Source organism: Tachyglossus aculeatus, chromosome X1 (genome assembly GCF_015852505.1).
Source record: "Tachyglossus aculeatus isolate mTacAcu1 chromosome X1, mTacAcu1.pri, whole genome shotgun sequence".
Lineage (NCBI taxonomy): Eukaryota > Metazoa > Chordata > Mammalia > Monotremata > Tachyglossidae > Tachyglossus > Tachyglossus aculeatus.
Genome location: NC_052101.1, coordinates 51,519,151 through 51,537,272, shown reverse-complemented (window position 1 = coordinate 51,537,272; position 18,122 = coordinate 51,519,151). Strand labels below are relative to the sequence as shown.

General features: G+C 43.9%; 1 protein-coding gene across 1 annotated transcript in view; it reads left to right on the top strand.

The window, feature by feature from the left end:
• TRPC7 (transient receptor potential cation channel subfamily C member 7) overlaps positions 1–18,122 on the top strand; it is a 130,667-nt gene that overhangs the window by 100,295 nt on the left and 12,250 nt on the right. The window contains exon 7 of the mRNA XM_038771694.1: positions 8,886–9,081. Coding sequence (XP_038627622.1) covers positions 8,886–9,081 — 196 coding nt within the window. The remainder of the gene's footprint in view (positions 1–8,885; positions 9,082–18,122) is intronic.

Here is an 18,122-nt window from a genome sequence, read left to right as displayed (position 1 = left end):
TTTCGAGGTATGGAGAGACATTCACATTCTAAATGATGTTTTAGAAAAATGATCTGGGTAGCAGAGTGAAGTATGAACTGGAGATGTTGGAGGCAGGGAGGTCAGCAAGGATGCAGTTGTTGAAACCAGATATGACAAGTACACATCCAACAGGATTTAGTGACTGACTGAATTGCCAGTCTGTTTCCTAGCCTGCCTTTTTTTTTAGTGGTACTTGTTCAGGGCTTACTATGAGCCAGGCACTGTGCTAAGCACTGGAGCAGATAATCAGTCTCTGTCCCACATGGGTATCGCAGCCTCTTCTCATTCTGATCTTCCCAAGCTTTTGTTTGAGGAGAGCAATTCCTCTCCTGGAGGCCATCTGCCTCAATGGTCCACTGCTCCATTACATTGCCTGAGGCCATGCTTCACTGGGTCTCTTCACTGAACCTTTTGGCTTGTATATGGAGCCATTAAATCAGCCACTTGGCAGCTGCCTGGAGAGGCCATTCTCCTCACACAACCCACCCAGTGGAGCTGTGTTTCCACGAGAATTGCCTCGATGCTGCCCAGCTGATTGCATTCCAGGACCCTCTTGTTGCTATTCTTTTTTGCATTTGACCCTGGATAAACAGGTCAAGGAGCTGGATATTTCTTCTCTGCTGGGTTCAGTTCTCATTGCTTTATACAAGATTGGACACTAGTATATCTTTATCAATCTTCAATTCAGTGAGAAACCTGATGTCACATTCTCCCAAATTCTGCAAATCACTTAATTATATTTTCTACTTCTCTGTCTATCAGTGCACCATTAAATATATGCTGCCAAGGTAGCAGCATTTGGTTGGTAGCAGGCCTCTATTCAGGCCTCAGGAGTTGGGAGTTTTATTGCTCTTTGATAAATCAGTGAATTTTAGCAATTAAAAACAGAATCAGAGTTCCCCAGTCTGGAAACAAAGAAGAGAGGGTCCTGAGAGGGGCTCACCCAGGGATTCTTCCCTGTCCTATTTGTCATGCAAATTTCCTTCCCTTCTGCCTTTTGCTCCTGTACAGGTGCATGGTCCCTCTCCCAGGAACAAGATCAGCGCAATCATCCCCTTCTGCATCCCCGAGGAGCTGCAGGGCTACAGGCAATGTGCCATCAAACCAAACAAAAAATTCCATCTCTGTCCCCTTATGCCAATTTCTGAGCCATTTGAATAGGGAGCCCTTTCCCAAAGAGTCCATATTTGCTGACAATCAATCAATAATATTTATATTGAGCACTTACTCTGTGCAGAACATTGTAGTAAGCAGCTGAGAGCATTCCTGAAGTCAGGAGACTTGATCCCTGCTCTCAAGGATATTACGATATAGCTGAGGAGACAGACATGAAAATAAATTACAGGGAGGGATAAGCAGCAGAGTTTCAAGACATGTTCATAAACAGGAAGGGACAGAGGCATGTTCGTTCTTACCATCTTTGTTAGGAGCTTCTGAACTGTGATAGATAGGAATGAATGGTATTTCACCGAATAGGGAAAGGGTCAATAGGCCAGGAATGCAAGGGGGATTGAAGGAATCTTGGCCAATAATGTCATTTTCCTTGTGGACATGATTTTAGAGTTTGCTCATCACTCCAGAATAATCTTTTTCTCTAATTAAAAAAATCGATGGATATAAAGAAGATGATATTCTCCAGTGTGTTTGGGGCTCCAGTAAGGATAGGCAGAGACCTGACTTCAGCCCTACTGGAGGGATGTGTCTGTCCCTTACGTAACCTACACTCGAACTCTTCTCTGCTGCCTCCATGTGGCCCTTGCAGTCACCCTGATGGGCCGGTTTGTGGCTGGGTTTGCACCAGCACAACATGGTCCTGGAAATCGCAACTCCGAGAATACCTTTTTTATTGAGCCCCTACTGAGGGTGAAGCACTGTAATGAGCACGTGGGAGAGACAAATGGAAGCAAGATACACACATTCCCTGGCCTCACGGTGCTTATGGTATAATGGTGGAGGCGGACAGACTTTATTTACAGACAGGAATCATAGTCAGTCAACAAGCCAGGGGCCTGAGGGAATGGGGGCTAGGAAATTGCCCCATGGATAAAACCAAGTTTGGCTCAAAGCTGCAAGACCACCGGAACCCCTTGTCTTGCCCCTGCAGTGATGCAGGAACCAAGGTGTCAGCATGGCTTTCGATCAACCTGCTGCACTTACCACACTTTGAGACCAAAGCCACTTGCGTGGCTTTTGGGCCTCATATTGGGGCTCAGTGCTGCTGACTAGATTGGCAGCTCTTCTGTCCCTAGATCTTTGCATTCCTCTGTCTCTCTGCCACTCAGTACCGAGGACTGAGGGGAGGGCAGTGAAGGGAGAAAGGGAGAGACGGCCGAAGCTTTCAAGGTGGGAAATGTCAACCCACCCCCAATGCCCACAATAATGTTGGCAAGACTACCAATTAGCACGTCTCTGGCACAGTCTTTTATAAAACGGCTGTTCCATTAAGGGGATTTGAAAGTGTCCTCCACCCCTCTCTACTCCTTTATTAGCTTCCTCTGCTAAATCAGGTTGGGGCCTGATACCTCTCCTGGTTTGAAACAGTAAGAGGAGGTCATCAAAGACGAATCAGACAGTCAGGCCTGAAGTAACCTGGGAAGAACAAGGTCAGAGGTCCATGGGGTGGACTCCGAACCTCAAGGTGATCCAGAACGATTGTGACCTCATGCAACAAGTGCCTTTCATGGTGGGCAGAAATGGAGCAGGATGCTTTGCTGCCAAGCAGAACTCCCTGGGTTCTAGGGTTTGGGAAAATCAATATTGTTTTTGCCCAAACAGCCCTGGCCAGGGTGGGGAAGTGGCTCAGCCTAGCCAAAAGAGCACAGGCCTGGGAGTCAAAAGACCTAGGTTCTAATTCCAGATCTGCCACTTACTTGCTACATGACCTTGGGCAAGTCACTTAACTTCTCTGTGCCTCAGTTCCCTCATCTGCAAAATGGGGATTCAGAACCTGTTCTCCCTCCTATTAAGACTGTGAGCCCCATGTGGGGCCTCATTGTCTTGTATCTACCCCAGTGCTTAGCACAGTACTTGGCACATAGTAAGCACTTAACAAATACAACACTTATATTAATATTACTATTATTAGTGTTATTATTATCATCATTACCATCATCGTCATCATCATCATCATCCCAACTTTGTTCTCCTCCGGGAGAAAAAGCCCGTCTGCTCCACGCAACTAGAATGACACTGTGCTCCCCAACTGAGTCTGCCTCATAAAGCTTATTTCACATTTTCTAATCAGAGCAAATCCGTCTCTTAACATTTTGTGTCACCTGGGGATGTGTTTTAATGGAGGTCTGTGCAGAATTTGTCACAATTAGATTTTCCTATTTTCCATAGCAAGGTAGAAGGCAATTGAGTCCCTAGGCTGTGACTGGCTTTATTATTGCTCAAAGGATAGATCACAAACACTGCCTTTGACACTCAGGAGTTACACAGGAGTCAAATAATTTTATTCCTATTTGCTGGCAGCTAAAATACAGCGTGAAATGTCCTCCTTGGAAATTTTCACTCACTCGTTTCATTGTATTTATTGAGCCCTGACTTTGCACAGACTGCTCGGCTGGGCACTTACTGTATGTAAGCAGGAGCTTACAGGAACACTGGATGGCTGACTTCTGTGTGCAGAGTGCAGTACTGCACTCCTAAGATTCTCATCCAAACTAACAGATGCCTAGATACAAAAGTTTACCTGCATCACATTACACTAGGATGTTTGCTTGCAGTTCCATCCTCTGGAAAGCATCCTAAGCTCCTTGCAGATCCTTGCTGGTTGAGAATGGCTCTGCTCTGCTGGATATAGCCTGCCCCAGTAGGGTCTCACTCAAGGGGCTTTCTGCAGTGGGACCTGCAAAACTTAGATGTGATGTGCTGAGGCAACTCTCTTTTTAAAATGGCAGTCACTGGACCATGCTTTATTGTGTGGTGCTGTAGTGGCTAATAATTATTCCTTATCTTTCGCATTCCTAGTTCCCTGTCCCAAGTAGAGAAGGGCCCCTGTGGAGCAGCTAAATACTAAGCGCTTAGATGCTATTATTACACTGCTCCAGTTATTGCTGCTATTACTCTTGATATTCTTAAATTGTGAGTCCCCCAAGGGACAGTGACAGTGTTTAAGTTCCATTTGTGTGCGCCCAGAGCTTAGTACAGTGTTCTACATTCAGTAAGCACTTAGTAAATGTGATTACTATTTCTACTACAGTGGATGCAGGTCAGGTCTTTCATCTAGGCCTCAATCACTGTCCCTTTAATTTGCTATCACCGCACAATAGAGTATAAGCTCCTTGTGGGCAGGATGTGCCATTTCATTATTCTGTGCTTCCCAAGAGCCTAATGCAGTTCCCCACACCAAATAGGTCTTCAATAAATATTACTATAACTACTACTGCTACTCCTCATTTTCTACTGAAGAGATTGAGGCACAGAGAAGTTGAGCATCTGGTCCAAGACCACACAGCCAGTCGATCAGAGTCAGGATTAGAACCCAGACCTCCTGACCCCTCACCTTGGTCCTACTATCTTTCCCTGGGCAACAATGAGACATGGTCTCCTCTCCTCAGGCCTTTGCTGCAACTCACTAGATAATCGCAAACTATTTTGTAGGTGCAAGATAGAGCCCATGAGAGGCTGGAAGTAGCATGTGAACAGTACGGTTGTCTCTGTTTAGGGGTGGCAGAGATAAAAGGGAGAAGGAAGCAATATAATGAGAGAAATCAATCAATAGTATTTACTGAGCGCTGATGCATGGAGTATAATAGAGATGTAGGGAGAGTACAATAGAGGTGTTAGATATGATCCCTGCCCCCAAGGAGCTTACCATGCAGTTGGGGAGACAGGCACTAAGGTAAATTAAACTGTGAGTCCCATGTGGAAGAGGGACTGATTAACTTCTATCTACCCCAGCACTTAGAGCAGTGCATGACACATAACAAGTGCTTAACAAATACCATAATAATCATAAGGGGAAGCAGTAGACTATAAAGATATGTATATAAGTATATACTGTGTACTATGAGTACCCAAGTGCTTGAGTGATGCAGAAGTGCTGAAGTGACAGCAGGGAAATAGGTTTGGGAAGGTGAGTGAGTCATCAGGGAAGACCTCCTGGAGGAGATATGATTTCAAAAGGGCCCTGAAGATGGGGTGGTCTGTCAGATGTGATCAGGGATGAAGTTCCAAGCAGGAGGAAGGGAACGAACAAGAGGTCTTTGGTGAGAGAGATGAGAATGAATCACAGTGAGAAGATTGGCTGGAGAGGACCAAAGAGTGTGGGCTGGGATGTATTGGGAGAGGAGCGAGGATAGGTAATGTGGTGAGAACTAATTTCATGCCTTAAAGCCGATGGTGAGGAATCTCTTTTTAATGCATAGATCGAAGGAAAACCAGTGAAATTTTTCAAGAACTGGGGAGATGCATGCAGAATGACATCTTAGGACAGTGATCTGGACAACAGTGTGAAATATGGACTGGACTGAGGAGAGACTGAAGGCAGGAAGGTCAATTAGGAGGCTGGATGCAGTAGTCAATCAATCAGTCAATCAATTGTATTTATTGAGCGCTTACTGTGTGCAGAGCACTGTACTAAGCACTTGGGAAGTACAAGTTGGCAACACATAGAGACAGTCCCTACCCAACAGTGGGCTCACAGTCTAGAAGGGGGAGACAGAGAACAAAACCAAACATATTAACAAAATAAAATAAATAAAATAGATATGTACAAGTAAAATAAAAAAATAAATAGAGTAATAAATATGTACAAACATATATACATATATGCAGGTGCTGTGGGGAAGGGAAGGAGGTAAGACGGGGAGATGGAAAGGTGGGGCGAGGGGGAGAGGAAGGAGGGGGCTCAGTCTGGGAAGGCCTCCTGGAGGAGGTGAGCTCTCAGTAGGGCCTTGAAGGGAGGAAGAGAGCTAGCTTGGCGGATGTGCAGAGGGAGGGCATTCCAGGCCAGGGGAATGACGTGGGCCGGGGGTTGATGGCGGGACAGGCGAGAACGAGGCACAGTGAGGAGATTAGAGGCAGGGGAGCGGAGGGTGCGGGCTGGGCTGTAGAAGGAAAGAAGGGAGGTGAGGTAGGAGGGGGCGAGGTGATGGAGAGCCTTGAAGCCGAGGGTGAGGAGTTTCTGCCTGATGCGCAGATTGATTGGTAGCCACTGGAGATTTTTGAGGAGGGGAGTAACATGCCCAGAGCATTTCTAGATAAAGAGTCAATTTGGGATGTGATAAGTGTTTGGACCAGAGGGACCAGGGAGGTGGCAGTTTGGATGAAGAGGAGGGAGTGGATTTTGTGAAGGAAAAAACGGAAAGGATTTGGAGACAGGCCAAATATAGGAGTTGGAAGAGAGGGTGGGACCAAGGATTAGGGCAAGGTTGTGGGCTTGAGAGACGGGGAGGATGGTAGTGTTGTCTACAATGATGAGAAAGTTAAGGAGAAAGGAACATTTGGTAGGGAAGATGAGAAACTGGTGGGGTGGTGATCCCATTCTACTCTACATCTGTCATCTTCATCTCCGTCATTATCATTCTCTATTTAGTGAGCACCTGCAGAGCCTATGGCTCCATAAATTCGGGTGAAGTGATGAAAAGCAGTTAATCAAATAATAGCATTTACTGAGCCACCAAATTTACAGCTCTGCATTAAATGATTGGGGGAGTACAACAGAAGGAAGACACATGCCCCTGCCTTCAGGAAGCTGACAATCTAAGGGACTATAAAAACCCTACATTGCATCTTGCCAAGCTTCTTTCTTGGGTCAGCATCAGAAAGCTGACAAGTCAAACAACCTCATTGCAAGGGGAATTTAGGATATCAGGAAAAATTAAAAGATTCCTCATCAAAGATGAGAAGTAATATGGCCTAGTGGAAAGAACACGGGCCTGGGAGTCAGATGACCTGGGTTCTAATCCTGGCTCTGCCATTTATTTGCTGTATGACCTTGGGCAAGTCACTTAACTTTTCTGTGCCTCAGTTTCTTCATCTGCAAAATGGAGAGTCAATACCCTTTCTCCCTTCTACTTAGACTGTGAACCCCATGTGGGAGCCGATTATTTTGTACCTCCCCAGTGCTTAGTACTGTGCTTTGGACATAGTAAGTGCTTAACAAATAATATTATTTATTATTATTATTATTATTATTATTATTATTATTATTATTATTATTATCAATAATTTGCTATTTTCCCATTAAGCCCCTCAAGGTTCTAGGACTAGGTTGATTTAAAGTACTTATTATTTAATAGGAAATATATGCTGATTCACAAGAGGAGACGAAGTCCAGAGAGACCCCTAAAAGTTAAGGAGCCCAGAGCCTGCAAAGAGGCCCTTTCCTTCATTGAGAGGCTCCATTTGATTGTGGCTCTGGAGAGAAGACTTTAATGTAGTTTTATAGATATGCATTAAATCTCTAGCAGGAAAATAGTAAAACTCCTTCCGCTTTATAGCACACAAATGCACTCTTTCCCTCAGATGGCAGAAAAATCTGGCTCACACCACATTCCACATATATAGAGGAAGGGAAATGGAGTCAAGCCTCTCAGCACAGTTTTCCACATGATTTCTCTTCTCTTACTCTAAATCCAGCTTTGGGTACCAAACATATTTCTGCTCAGGTTTTATAAAGACCTGACATATCCAAGCTCCATGTAGATCCTGTTTAATTGGATTAATTGCTTTCCCTTTCACTCATAGGGCTTTACCTTAGTCCTTATCTCCTCCACTTTCTGTCACTTTAAATGACTGTTTGTACCCTGAGACTGAAAATGTGAGTCACTGCAGAGTACAGAGGGCTTCAGGTAGGGTTGCTCAGCAGAGGGTAGAGGAAGGAAGATTGACAGGGGGCTTATTGATTTTAGCTTGCCTTCTCCACCTTCTAAACCTAGAAATTTGAACACTCTCACAAGCTTTTCAGTTTCCTCATGCAGATTTAATTCCTCTTCACCATAAGAACATAGTACAGCCAGTCCCTGTCATAATTCTCTTCTTGAATGCTCTTTTGCAATATCACTCCTTAATTCTGACTGGCTTATTGATAGTCTTCTATGATTGAAGCTCTTTTCAACATAACTCCTCCTGGTGAGACATAACAACAGAAGGCTACCCAAACAGCTGCTGCATGGTGAGTCAAAATTGGGAAACTGAAAGACAGGAGAACAGAGTTAGCATTGTAAGGATACAGTCAAACAAAGCCTCACACAATGCTGAAAACTGGGATCAATTGCCATGTCCACATCAGGAGAAAAGCAAGGCCGTTGGACATAAATGGATTCATCTGTTGATAAGTACTTAGTACAGTGTTAGGCAAATGGTAAATGCTCAGTCAGTATGATTGATTGATTGAAAGACAGATTAGCCTGAATCCCGAGACTTAGTCCTATGTTGTCTATAGGTGCTCTTTGCTGTGCCTGGAGTTGGTTCTCCTTTCCCCTCTTGATGTCACAGTACCTATATTGAATTAATACTAAAGAGGCCAGCAGGGTATTCTTGAACAAAAGGAATCATGTTTCTTGCTGGAAATATACTCAGAAGGGTTATGAGCTCAATGATATGACCAGATATTCATTTTGAATTGTGGTTTTAATAAAAGGCAAGATTAAATAGCATGGCAGCCAGGAAAAGAGATAACAAATTATTACAACAGATGCTGTCTCTTAAAATGACCCAGAGCTGTTTTATCACTTTCTTAAGGTGTCACGTACTTTATCGGATCAGGACATAGGCACCAAGAGTCCCCTGGGATGAATGATACAATCAAAGGGAAGGAGCAGAGATGCAATTTATTTGCCCTGGCAAAACTCCCATTTTTTATGATTAACTCTGGACCATGTCCGTAATAAAAGGATTGTTTGTTTAATTTATAGGGTAGAAGAGAGCTTTAAAACCTTATTCTGGTCAATATTTGGCTTGTCTGAAGTGATATCAGTGGTGCTGAAGTATGATCACAAGTTCATTGAGAATATCGGCTACGTCCTCTACGGTGTTTATAATGTTACCATGGTGGTTGTGCTTCTCAATATGTTAATAGCCATGATCAACAACTCCTATCAGGAAATTGAGGTAAGGTCTGCTAATTGATTTTTCAATCTCTCCCAGGGTTTAATTTCTGTTCATGTCACCTGAAGTGTGACAGGCAATGTGATAAGTCTAAGCAGTTTAGCTTCATTACAAGTCCACACAGAACAATGAGAATTCTTCTCCTGACAAATGGGCAGCACTTTAAATACTCCTTTGCCAAACCTGCCTGCTAACAAGGAACGTGGAATGTCACCTGTCCTTAGGGGGAAGGTTAGAGGGAGCTTTCTGCAGCTCTAACTAAAGTCAAGGAAATCAATACATCATTTATATTTATTGAGCACCTACTGAGTATGACACACTATATTAAGAGTCCTTGTGGGCAGAGAATGTTTCTACTAACTCTGTTGTATTGTACTCTCCCAAGTTCTTAGTACACTGCTCTGTACCATTAAGTGCTCAGTAAATAACACTAATTAATTGATTGATTTAGAGAGTATATCAAGAGTACATTTGCTGCCCAAGAGAAACTTACACTCTAATAGGAAGGCAGACATAGAACAATAATTGGAGCAGGAAGAACCATTGAATATGGGAAAATATAATTGCTGATTCATTCCCTTCTTGTCTGAATGTTGTACGTTGTGATGTTTTATGGTAAATTACCTCTGTCAATCCTTTAAATCTAATTTTTTTCTTTTAAATGTTACAGCTACAACAAAAATTATATTATTCATATATATATTCACATATATGTATACTACATATGATAAATGTATATTCTATATTTATTTGTATTGCTATATACAACACACACACACATATAAGTGTGTTTGTAGCCACCTAAGTAATGCCTTGGTTCCCATTATCTTGAGTTTATCAGTTGCCGTGCAGTATCAGGCTCCCAACTAATCCTTAGTCAGGAGGCCTAGAGTGGTAACATCAGATCCCATTCCAGGGAAGTGCTGGGGCATGAGATGTGGAAGTTTTGTACAGTGTGGCTTTTTAAAACCCTGGGCCAAAGAAATTTTGCCCCAAATTATCAGATGAGAAAGATGTCCTGAGATCTGAACCCCGTGATCTACCTTCCTCTAATTACAACTTTGAAGGAGGTACCCTGAAAGGTACAAAGCACTGTGGAAGACCAGTTGACATGGTCCATTCTACATACAGGACACGGTTATTGTGCTCACCCCCACATCTGATCAGGCCTAGTTTCCTGCTCTGAACTTTGAACTTGCTGTTCAATTGGAAGGCTTCCAAGGTAGGTCTTGAATTATGTTCTTCGTGAGGTTTTTCTCCCCCTCTAGACTGTAAGATCACTGTGGGCAGGGAATGTGTTTGTTTTATTGTTGTACTCTCCCAAGCACTTAGTACAGTGCTCTGAACACAGTAAGTGCTCAATAAATATGATTTACTGACCAACAAGAAAAAGCTATCCCTATATGATGACTACAGTACTACTGACATGGTGAGGTCATATCGTCCCCCTGGCCTGGAATGCCCTCCCTCCGCACATTGGCCAAGCTAGCTCTCTTCCTCCCTTCAAGGCCCTTCTGAGAGCTCACCTCCTCCAGGAGGCCTTCCCAGACTGAGCCCCCTCTTTCCTCTCCCCCTCCTCCCCCTTTCCATCCCCCCCCGCCTTACCTCCTTCCCCTCCCCATAGCACCTGTATATATGTATATATGTTTGTACGTATTTATTACTCTATTTATTTATTTCATTAGTACATATTTATTCTATTTATTTTATTTTGTTAATATGTTTTGTTTTGTTCTTTGTCTCCCCTTCCTAGACTGTGAGCCCACTGTTGGGTAGGGACCGTCTCTATATGTTGCCAACTTGTACTTCCCAAGTGCTTAGTACAGTGCTCTGCACACAGTAAGCACTCAATAAATACGATTGAACAAATGAATGAATGAGGTATTTTTGGCGTTGTTATAAACAGAAAGCAGAAATATTCCTGCACAGAATCTATTGTGATAATCAGGCCACTGGGGGTTCTTTGATTCTACCCAATCAATCAATCAATCATATTTATTGAGCGCTTACTGTGTGCAGAGCACTGTACTAAGCGCTTGGGAAGTACAAGTTGGCAACATATAGAGACAGTCCCTACCCAACAGTGGGCTCACAGTCTAGAAGGACCCAACCCAGAATAAAGACCTGGAAGATAACCAGTGAAAAGATTATTGATTTTGTGGTTGTCACCAAAACAACACAAAATCAATAATTGCACTTACCGTGCCAAGCATAGAATCAGTAGTCCCTTGAGGTAGAGATATACAGGAACTGAAACTAGCCTCATAAATGCCTTAGTGTTTCTGACCAATGGATCATATGCCAAACAGCCAGTTAAATCTTTAGCATGTATCTCGGCAGTCACAAATTTCTAATGAGTCCAGGATGCCACTGGATGCCACAGAGTAGAGTGCTTACCCCTTCTGTAAACCATAAGCAGTTAAGGGTTTTTTTTAGGAAGGAACACTGCCCTTTGGCTGCTCATAAAACCAAGAGACACTCAGATCACTAGAGGAATTGCATCCTATTGCCAGCAGGGCATGCACATGAGTTGTTTTTGCAGTACTGGAGATGATTTCATTGAGTCATCCATGCTCTCACCTGGCTTTCCCTGTGCTTAGTGGCAGGCTCTGAAAGACAGCAGACATGGCATCATACTTGAAATGACCATCAAATGCTTACTTTGCAGGATCTCACTTTGAAAACCTAATAACCAGGGAATCAATCTAATTGAGGCATGGGCTGTGTATGTGATGTTGGCTTATTTTATCAGCTTGCTCCCTGATCTTCCTGCCTCCGCCCTCTCCTCTTCCAATCTATCCTACACACAGATCTCCTTCCTGACGTGTCATTTGGCACACATCTCTCCATTCCTCCAAAACCTCCAGTGGTTAACTATCTCCCTTCGCACCAAGCAGAATCTCCTCATCATTGGCTACAAGCCTCTGCACCAACATTCCCCATCCTACGTGGTGGCTCTCTATGTCCTACTGCTCCCCAGTTCAGATCCTTTATTCTTCCCAAGCTCACTTTCTAACTGATTAGTTAATCAATGATATTTTTAAGCACTTTCCACGTGCAGAGCACTGAACCAAGCACTTGGGAGAGTACAATACAACAGAGTTGGTAGAGAATAAAATAAATTACAGACAGGGGAAATGGCAGAGTATAAGGATATGTGGGGCTGGGGATGGAGTGATTAACAAAGTGCTTTAAGGGTGCTTAAGTGCACCTGAGTGCACAGGCAATGTCTTCTCTCTTTCTCCATCCCTACGTTGATCCTTGGCACATACATGTTCCAAATGACCCTTCCGCTGTCCGCTTTCTATCACTCCTCAATTCCACCAACCTCCTGCTCGACCTCAGCTCGCCTACTCACCAACTTGATCACACACTCATTCTCATCATCTCTAGTCATGGTACAATCTCTACCCTCACCAACACTGAAATCCCTGTATCTGACCACAACCTCCTCATCTTCCTTCTCTCTCACATGCCTCCTCCCCACAGATCTGTGCTGTTCCAACACAGGGACCTCTGATCTTTTGACCCCATCCAATTTTCTCAAGTCACCGTGCTCCATTTAGCTTCCAAAGCCAAACTACCTTCCCTTGATGACCAAAATGATACCCTCAACACCACCTTCTCTACTGAACTCAACTCTTCCCCCACAATTATAATAATAATAGCATTTGTTAAGCGCTTACTATGTGCAAAGCACTGTTCTAAGTGCTGGGGAGGATATAAGGTGATCAGGTTGTCCCACGTGAGGCTCACAGTCCCCATTTTACAGATGAGGTAACTGAGGCACAGAGAAGTTACGTAACTTGCCCAAAGTCACACAGCTGACAATTGGCAGAGCCAGGATTGGAACCCATGACCTCTGACTCCCAAGCCCATGCTCTTTCCACTGAACCACGCTGCTTCCCATGATCTCCCTAAAATCTTCCTTGCTCTTCGTCAGTTCCTCCCTCCTCCTGCCCCTCCTTCAACTCTCCCATCTTTCCCAGTAGTATCTCAAGAGGAGATCTCCTGTCTTCTCTCAAAATAACCCCCCTCCACCTGTGCATCTAACCCCATTCATTCACAACTTATGAAAACATTTGCCCCCTCCTTTCTTCCCTCCCGGACCACTATCTTCAACTACTTGCTCTCCGGTACCTTCTTCATAAGCAGCATGGCTCAGTGGAAAGAGCCCAGTCTTGGGAGACAGAGGTCATGGGTTCTAATTCCGGCTCCACCACTTGTCAGCTGCATGACCTTGGGCAAGTCACTTAACTTCTCTGTGCCTCAGTTACCTCATCTGTAAAATGGGGATTAAGACTGTGAGCCCCACCTGGGACAGCATAATTACCTTGTATCTCCCCCAGCACTTAGAACAGTGCTTGGCACATAGTAAGCGCTTAACAAATGCCATCATTATTATTCTTCCCCACTGCTTTCAAACATGTCCTTCTCTCCCCAATCTTAAAAAACCCTCCCTTGACCCCACGGCTCCCTCCAATTGTCACCCCACCTCCCTCTTACCATTCTTCTCCAAACTCCTTAAGCAAGTTGTCTGCACCCACTGTCTCAAGTTCCACTCCTCCAATTCCCTCCTTGACCCCCTCCAATCTGGTTTCTGTCCCCTTCACTCCACAGAAACCACCCTCTCATAGGTCACAAATGATCTCCTTCTTGCCAGATCCAATGGTCTTTTTCCTTTGACCTCTCAGCTGCCTTCAACACTGTTGACCACCCCCTTCTCCTGGAAACATTATCCAGCCTCGGCTTCTCTGACACTCGTCTCCTTGTTCTCTTCCTATTTCTCTGGTCACTCATTGTCAGTCTCTTTCGTGGGCTCCTCCTCTGTCTCCCATCTTCTAACCATGGGAGTCCCTCAGGGCTCAGTTCTGGGTCCTCTTCTATTCTCTAACTACACCCACTCCCTTGGAGAACTCACTGGCTCTAATTTCTTCAACTACCACTTCAGTGTGGATGATTCCCAAATCTACATCTCCAGCCATGATCTTTTTCCCTCTCAGCAATCTTGCATTTCCTCCTGCCCTCAAGACATCTCTACTTGGATGCCCTGCCTTCACCTCAAACATAACATGTCCAAAACAGAACTCCTCATCTTCATTCATTCATTCATGCATTCATTCATATTTATTGAGCGCTTACTGTGTGCAGAGCACTGTATTAAGCACTTGGGAAGTACAAATTTGCAATATATAGAGACGGTCCCTACCCAACAGCAGGCTCACAGTCTAGAAGGGGGAGACAGACAACAAAACAAAATAAGTAGACAGGTGTCAATACCATTGGAATAAATAGAATTATAGCTATATACACATCATTGATAAAATAGAGTAATAAATACGTACAAATAAAATGAATAGAGTAATGAATATGTACAAATATATACAAGTGCTTTGGGGAGGGGAAGAGGGTAGGACAGAGAGAGGGAGGTGGGGCGACGGGGAGGGGAGGAGGAGGAGGATAGGGAAAAGTGAGGGCTCAGTCTGGGATTCTTCCCATTGATCTTCCCATCCAACCCTGTCTTCCCCTGTCTGTAGACAAAACTACCATCCTTCCTGTTTCACAGGCCCATAATCTTGGTATTATCCTTGACCCCTCTCTCTTATTCAACCGACATATTCAATCTATCACCAAATCCTGTCGGTTCATCCTTCATAACATTGCTAAAATCTGCCCTTTCCTCTCCATTCAACTGCTACCACCTTAAAGCCAGCACTTATCCTATCCCTCCTAGATTACTGTATCAGCCTCCCTACTGACATCCCTGCCTCCTGTGTCTCCACACTCCAGTCCAAACTTCACTCTACTGCCCGGATCATTCTTCTACAAAAACATTCTGTCCATGTTTCCCCACTCCTCAAGAACCTCCATTGGTAGCCCATCTACCTCCGCATCAAACAGAAACCCCTCACCATCAGCTTTAAAGCACTAGGTCACCTTGCCCCCTCTTACCTCACATCACTGCTCTCCTACTACAACCCAGCCCACACACTTTGTTATTTTATTGCCAACCTACTGTCTGTATTTCAGTCTCATCTGCTTCGCCACCAACCTCTTGCCCATGACCTGCTTCTGGTCTGGAATGTCCTCCTTCTTCATTTCTGACAGATAATAATGATGGTATTAAGTGCTTACTATGTGCCAAGCACTGTTCTAAGCACTGAGGTAGATACAAGATAATCAGGTTGTCCCTCGTGGGGCTCACAGTCTTAATCCCCATTTTACAGTTGAGATAACTGAGGCCCAGAGAAGTTAAGTGACTTGCTCAAAGTCACACAGCAATTACTCTCCCTTCCTTCAGAGACTTATTGAAGGCACATCTCCTCCAAGAGGCCTTCCCTAAGCCCTTATTTCTTCTTTTCCCATTCCTGTCTGAGGCACCCTGACTTGCTCCCTTTATTCACCCTTCCCACAGCCCCACAGCACTTATGTACATATCCGTAATTCATTTATTTATGTTAATGTCTGCCTCCCTCTCTAGAGTGTGAGCTTGTTGTAGGCAGGGAATGTGTCTACCAACCTTGTTGTAGTGTGCTCTCTGAAGTACCTAGTACAGTGCTCTGCAAACAGTAAGCACTCAATAACCCGATTGATTGATTGATTGATTGGATGACATATAGGATGGAAAAATGAGGGCTTATTCAAGCAAGGCCTCTTGGAGGAGTCGTGCTTTTAGTAGGGTTTGAAGATGGAGAGAGCAGTGGTCTGTCGAATATGAAGAGTGAGGGAGTTCTAACCAGGGATGTGGGCAAGAGATCACTGGTGAGACAGACGAGATTGAGGTACAGAGACTTGGTTGGCATTACTGTACTGCACTCTCGACTCTCATTCATTCATTCATTCGATCGTATTTATTGAGCTCTTACTGTATGCAGAGCACTGAACTAAATGCTTGGGAAGTACAATTCAGAAATACACCTTTTGTACTCTCCCTTCTCCATTCCCTCAGTCTCACTGTTCCCTTGCCACCAAATGTGCCTAAACACAGCTCCCATCTTTAAAGGCAGCCTAAAACACACTCCTTTCATTCTTTCATTCATTCAATTGTATTTATTGAGCACTTACCGTGTGCAGAGCACTGTACTAAGCTCTTGGGAAGTACAAGTTGGCAAATATAGAGATGGTCCCTACCCAATAACGGGCTCACAGTCTAGAAGGAACTCTTTCAGGAACTCTTCCCCAAAGAACTCATTAACCCAACACACATATTTAGCACTTTCACATTTCATTTTTTCCAGGTACCTGCATTCTGCAAATAGGTATATTTTCATATGGATTTTCATTTGTATATTCAATTAATTATTCTGCCATTTCATCCCACTCTATTTGAACTACTTACTGTTAAATTTTAAATGTACATCTCCACCCCCGCTATCTGTATATCTTTTTTGTCTGTCGCCCCCACTATATTGGAATTAACTTGGACACAGGAATTTGTACCTTATTGCTGTTAAACCGTCCCAAGATCTTAGAACAAATGCAGTGGCATTTATTGAGTACTTAATGTGAGCAGAGAGCTGCACAATGTGTTTGGAGAAGTACAGTCATAAAATAAAGTAAGTAAACACAATCCTTGTCCACAAGGATCTTACAGACTAGTGCACTCTGTTGGCAAGATTAGGTCCGATGATTAATTGCTTAATAATAATAATAATGATAATGGCATTTATTAAGCACTTACTATGTGCAAAACACTGTTCTAAGTGCTGGGGAGGTTACAAGGTGATCAGGTTGTCCCATGAGGGGCTCACAGTCTTAATCTCCATTTTACAGATGAGGTAACTGAGGCACAGAGAAGTTAAGTGACTGGCCCAAAGTCACACAGCTGACAATTGGTGGAGCTGGGATTTGAACCCATGGCCTCTGACTCCAAAGCCCATGCTCTTTTCCACTGAGCCATGCTGCTTAAGAATTCATATATAGGGTACATAGCTGTCTTTTATTCAGAAAGGTAAAGCAGCATGACCTAGTGGAAAGAACATGCGTGTGGGAGTCAGAGGATCTGGGTTCTAATCCCTGCTCTGCCACTTGTCTGCTGTGTGACCTTGGGCAATTCACTTAACTTCTCTGTGCCTCAGTTCCCTTATCTGCAAAATGTTCACCCTCCTACTCAGATGGTGAGCCCCATGTGGGAACTGATTATTTTGTATCCACCCCAGTGGTCATTACAGTGTTTGGTACATTGTAAATACCAAACAAATACCATAATTATTAAAACAGAGTTAATGGAAAATTTGGGTATCAAAGGCCAGCAGCAGTGTCACTCATGTAAGTATAATTCCATCTGGGTGGTGTTTGGGTCCTCTCCATGCAAGAGCGTGATGTGTCCCATGAGAATTATCAACAATAATAATAATGACAATAATAATTGTTATATTTGTTCAGTGCTTACTATATAGCAATCACCGTGCTAAGCACTGGAGTAAATACAAGATAATCAGATAAGACACAGTCCTTGTCCCACATGGGACTCACAGTCTAAGTGGGAGGGAGAATAGGTGAGATGCAGTATGGCTTAGTGGAAAGAGCCTGGGCTTGGGAGTCAGAGGTCGTGGGTTCTAATCCCAGCTCCGTGTGACTTTGGGCAAGTCACTTAGCTTCTCTGTGCCTCAGTTACCTCATCTGTAAAGTGGGGATTAAGACTGTGAGCCCCACATGGGACAATCTGATTACCTTGTATCTACCCCAGTGCTTAGAACAGTGCTTGGCACATAACAAGCGCTTAACAAATACCATCAACATCATCAACAGGTACTTAGTCCCCATTTAAACAGACAAAGAAACTGAGGCCCAGATAATTTAAGTAGTTTGCCCACGGTCATACAGCAGGCAAGTGGTATAGGCAGGATTAGAACCCAGGTTCTCCGACACCCAGGCCACTAGGCCACATTGCTTCCAAAAGATTCCATTCAGAGAGATGGACCTCCTTTTAAAATGTTCTTTGTGAGGAACCCATAGACCACATTACTTTTCTGCAGAGATAGCTATTGGTACAGTTCTGTTGGTATCTGTCACAAGCCCAAACTTTGGATTGGATACGCTCC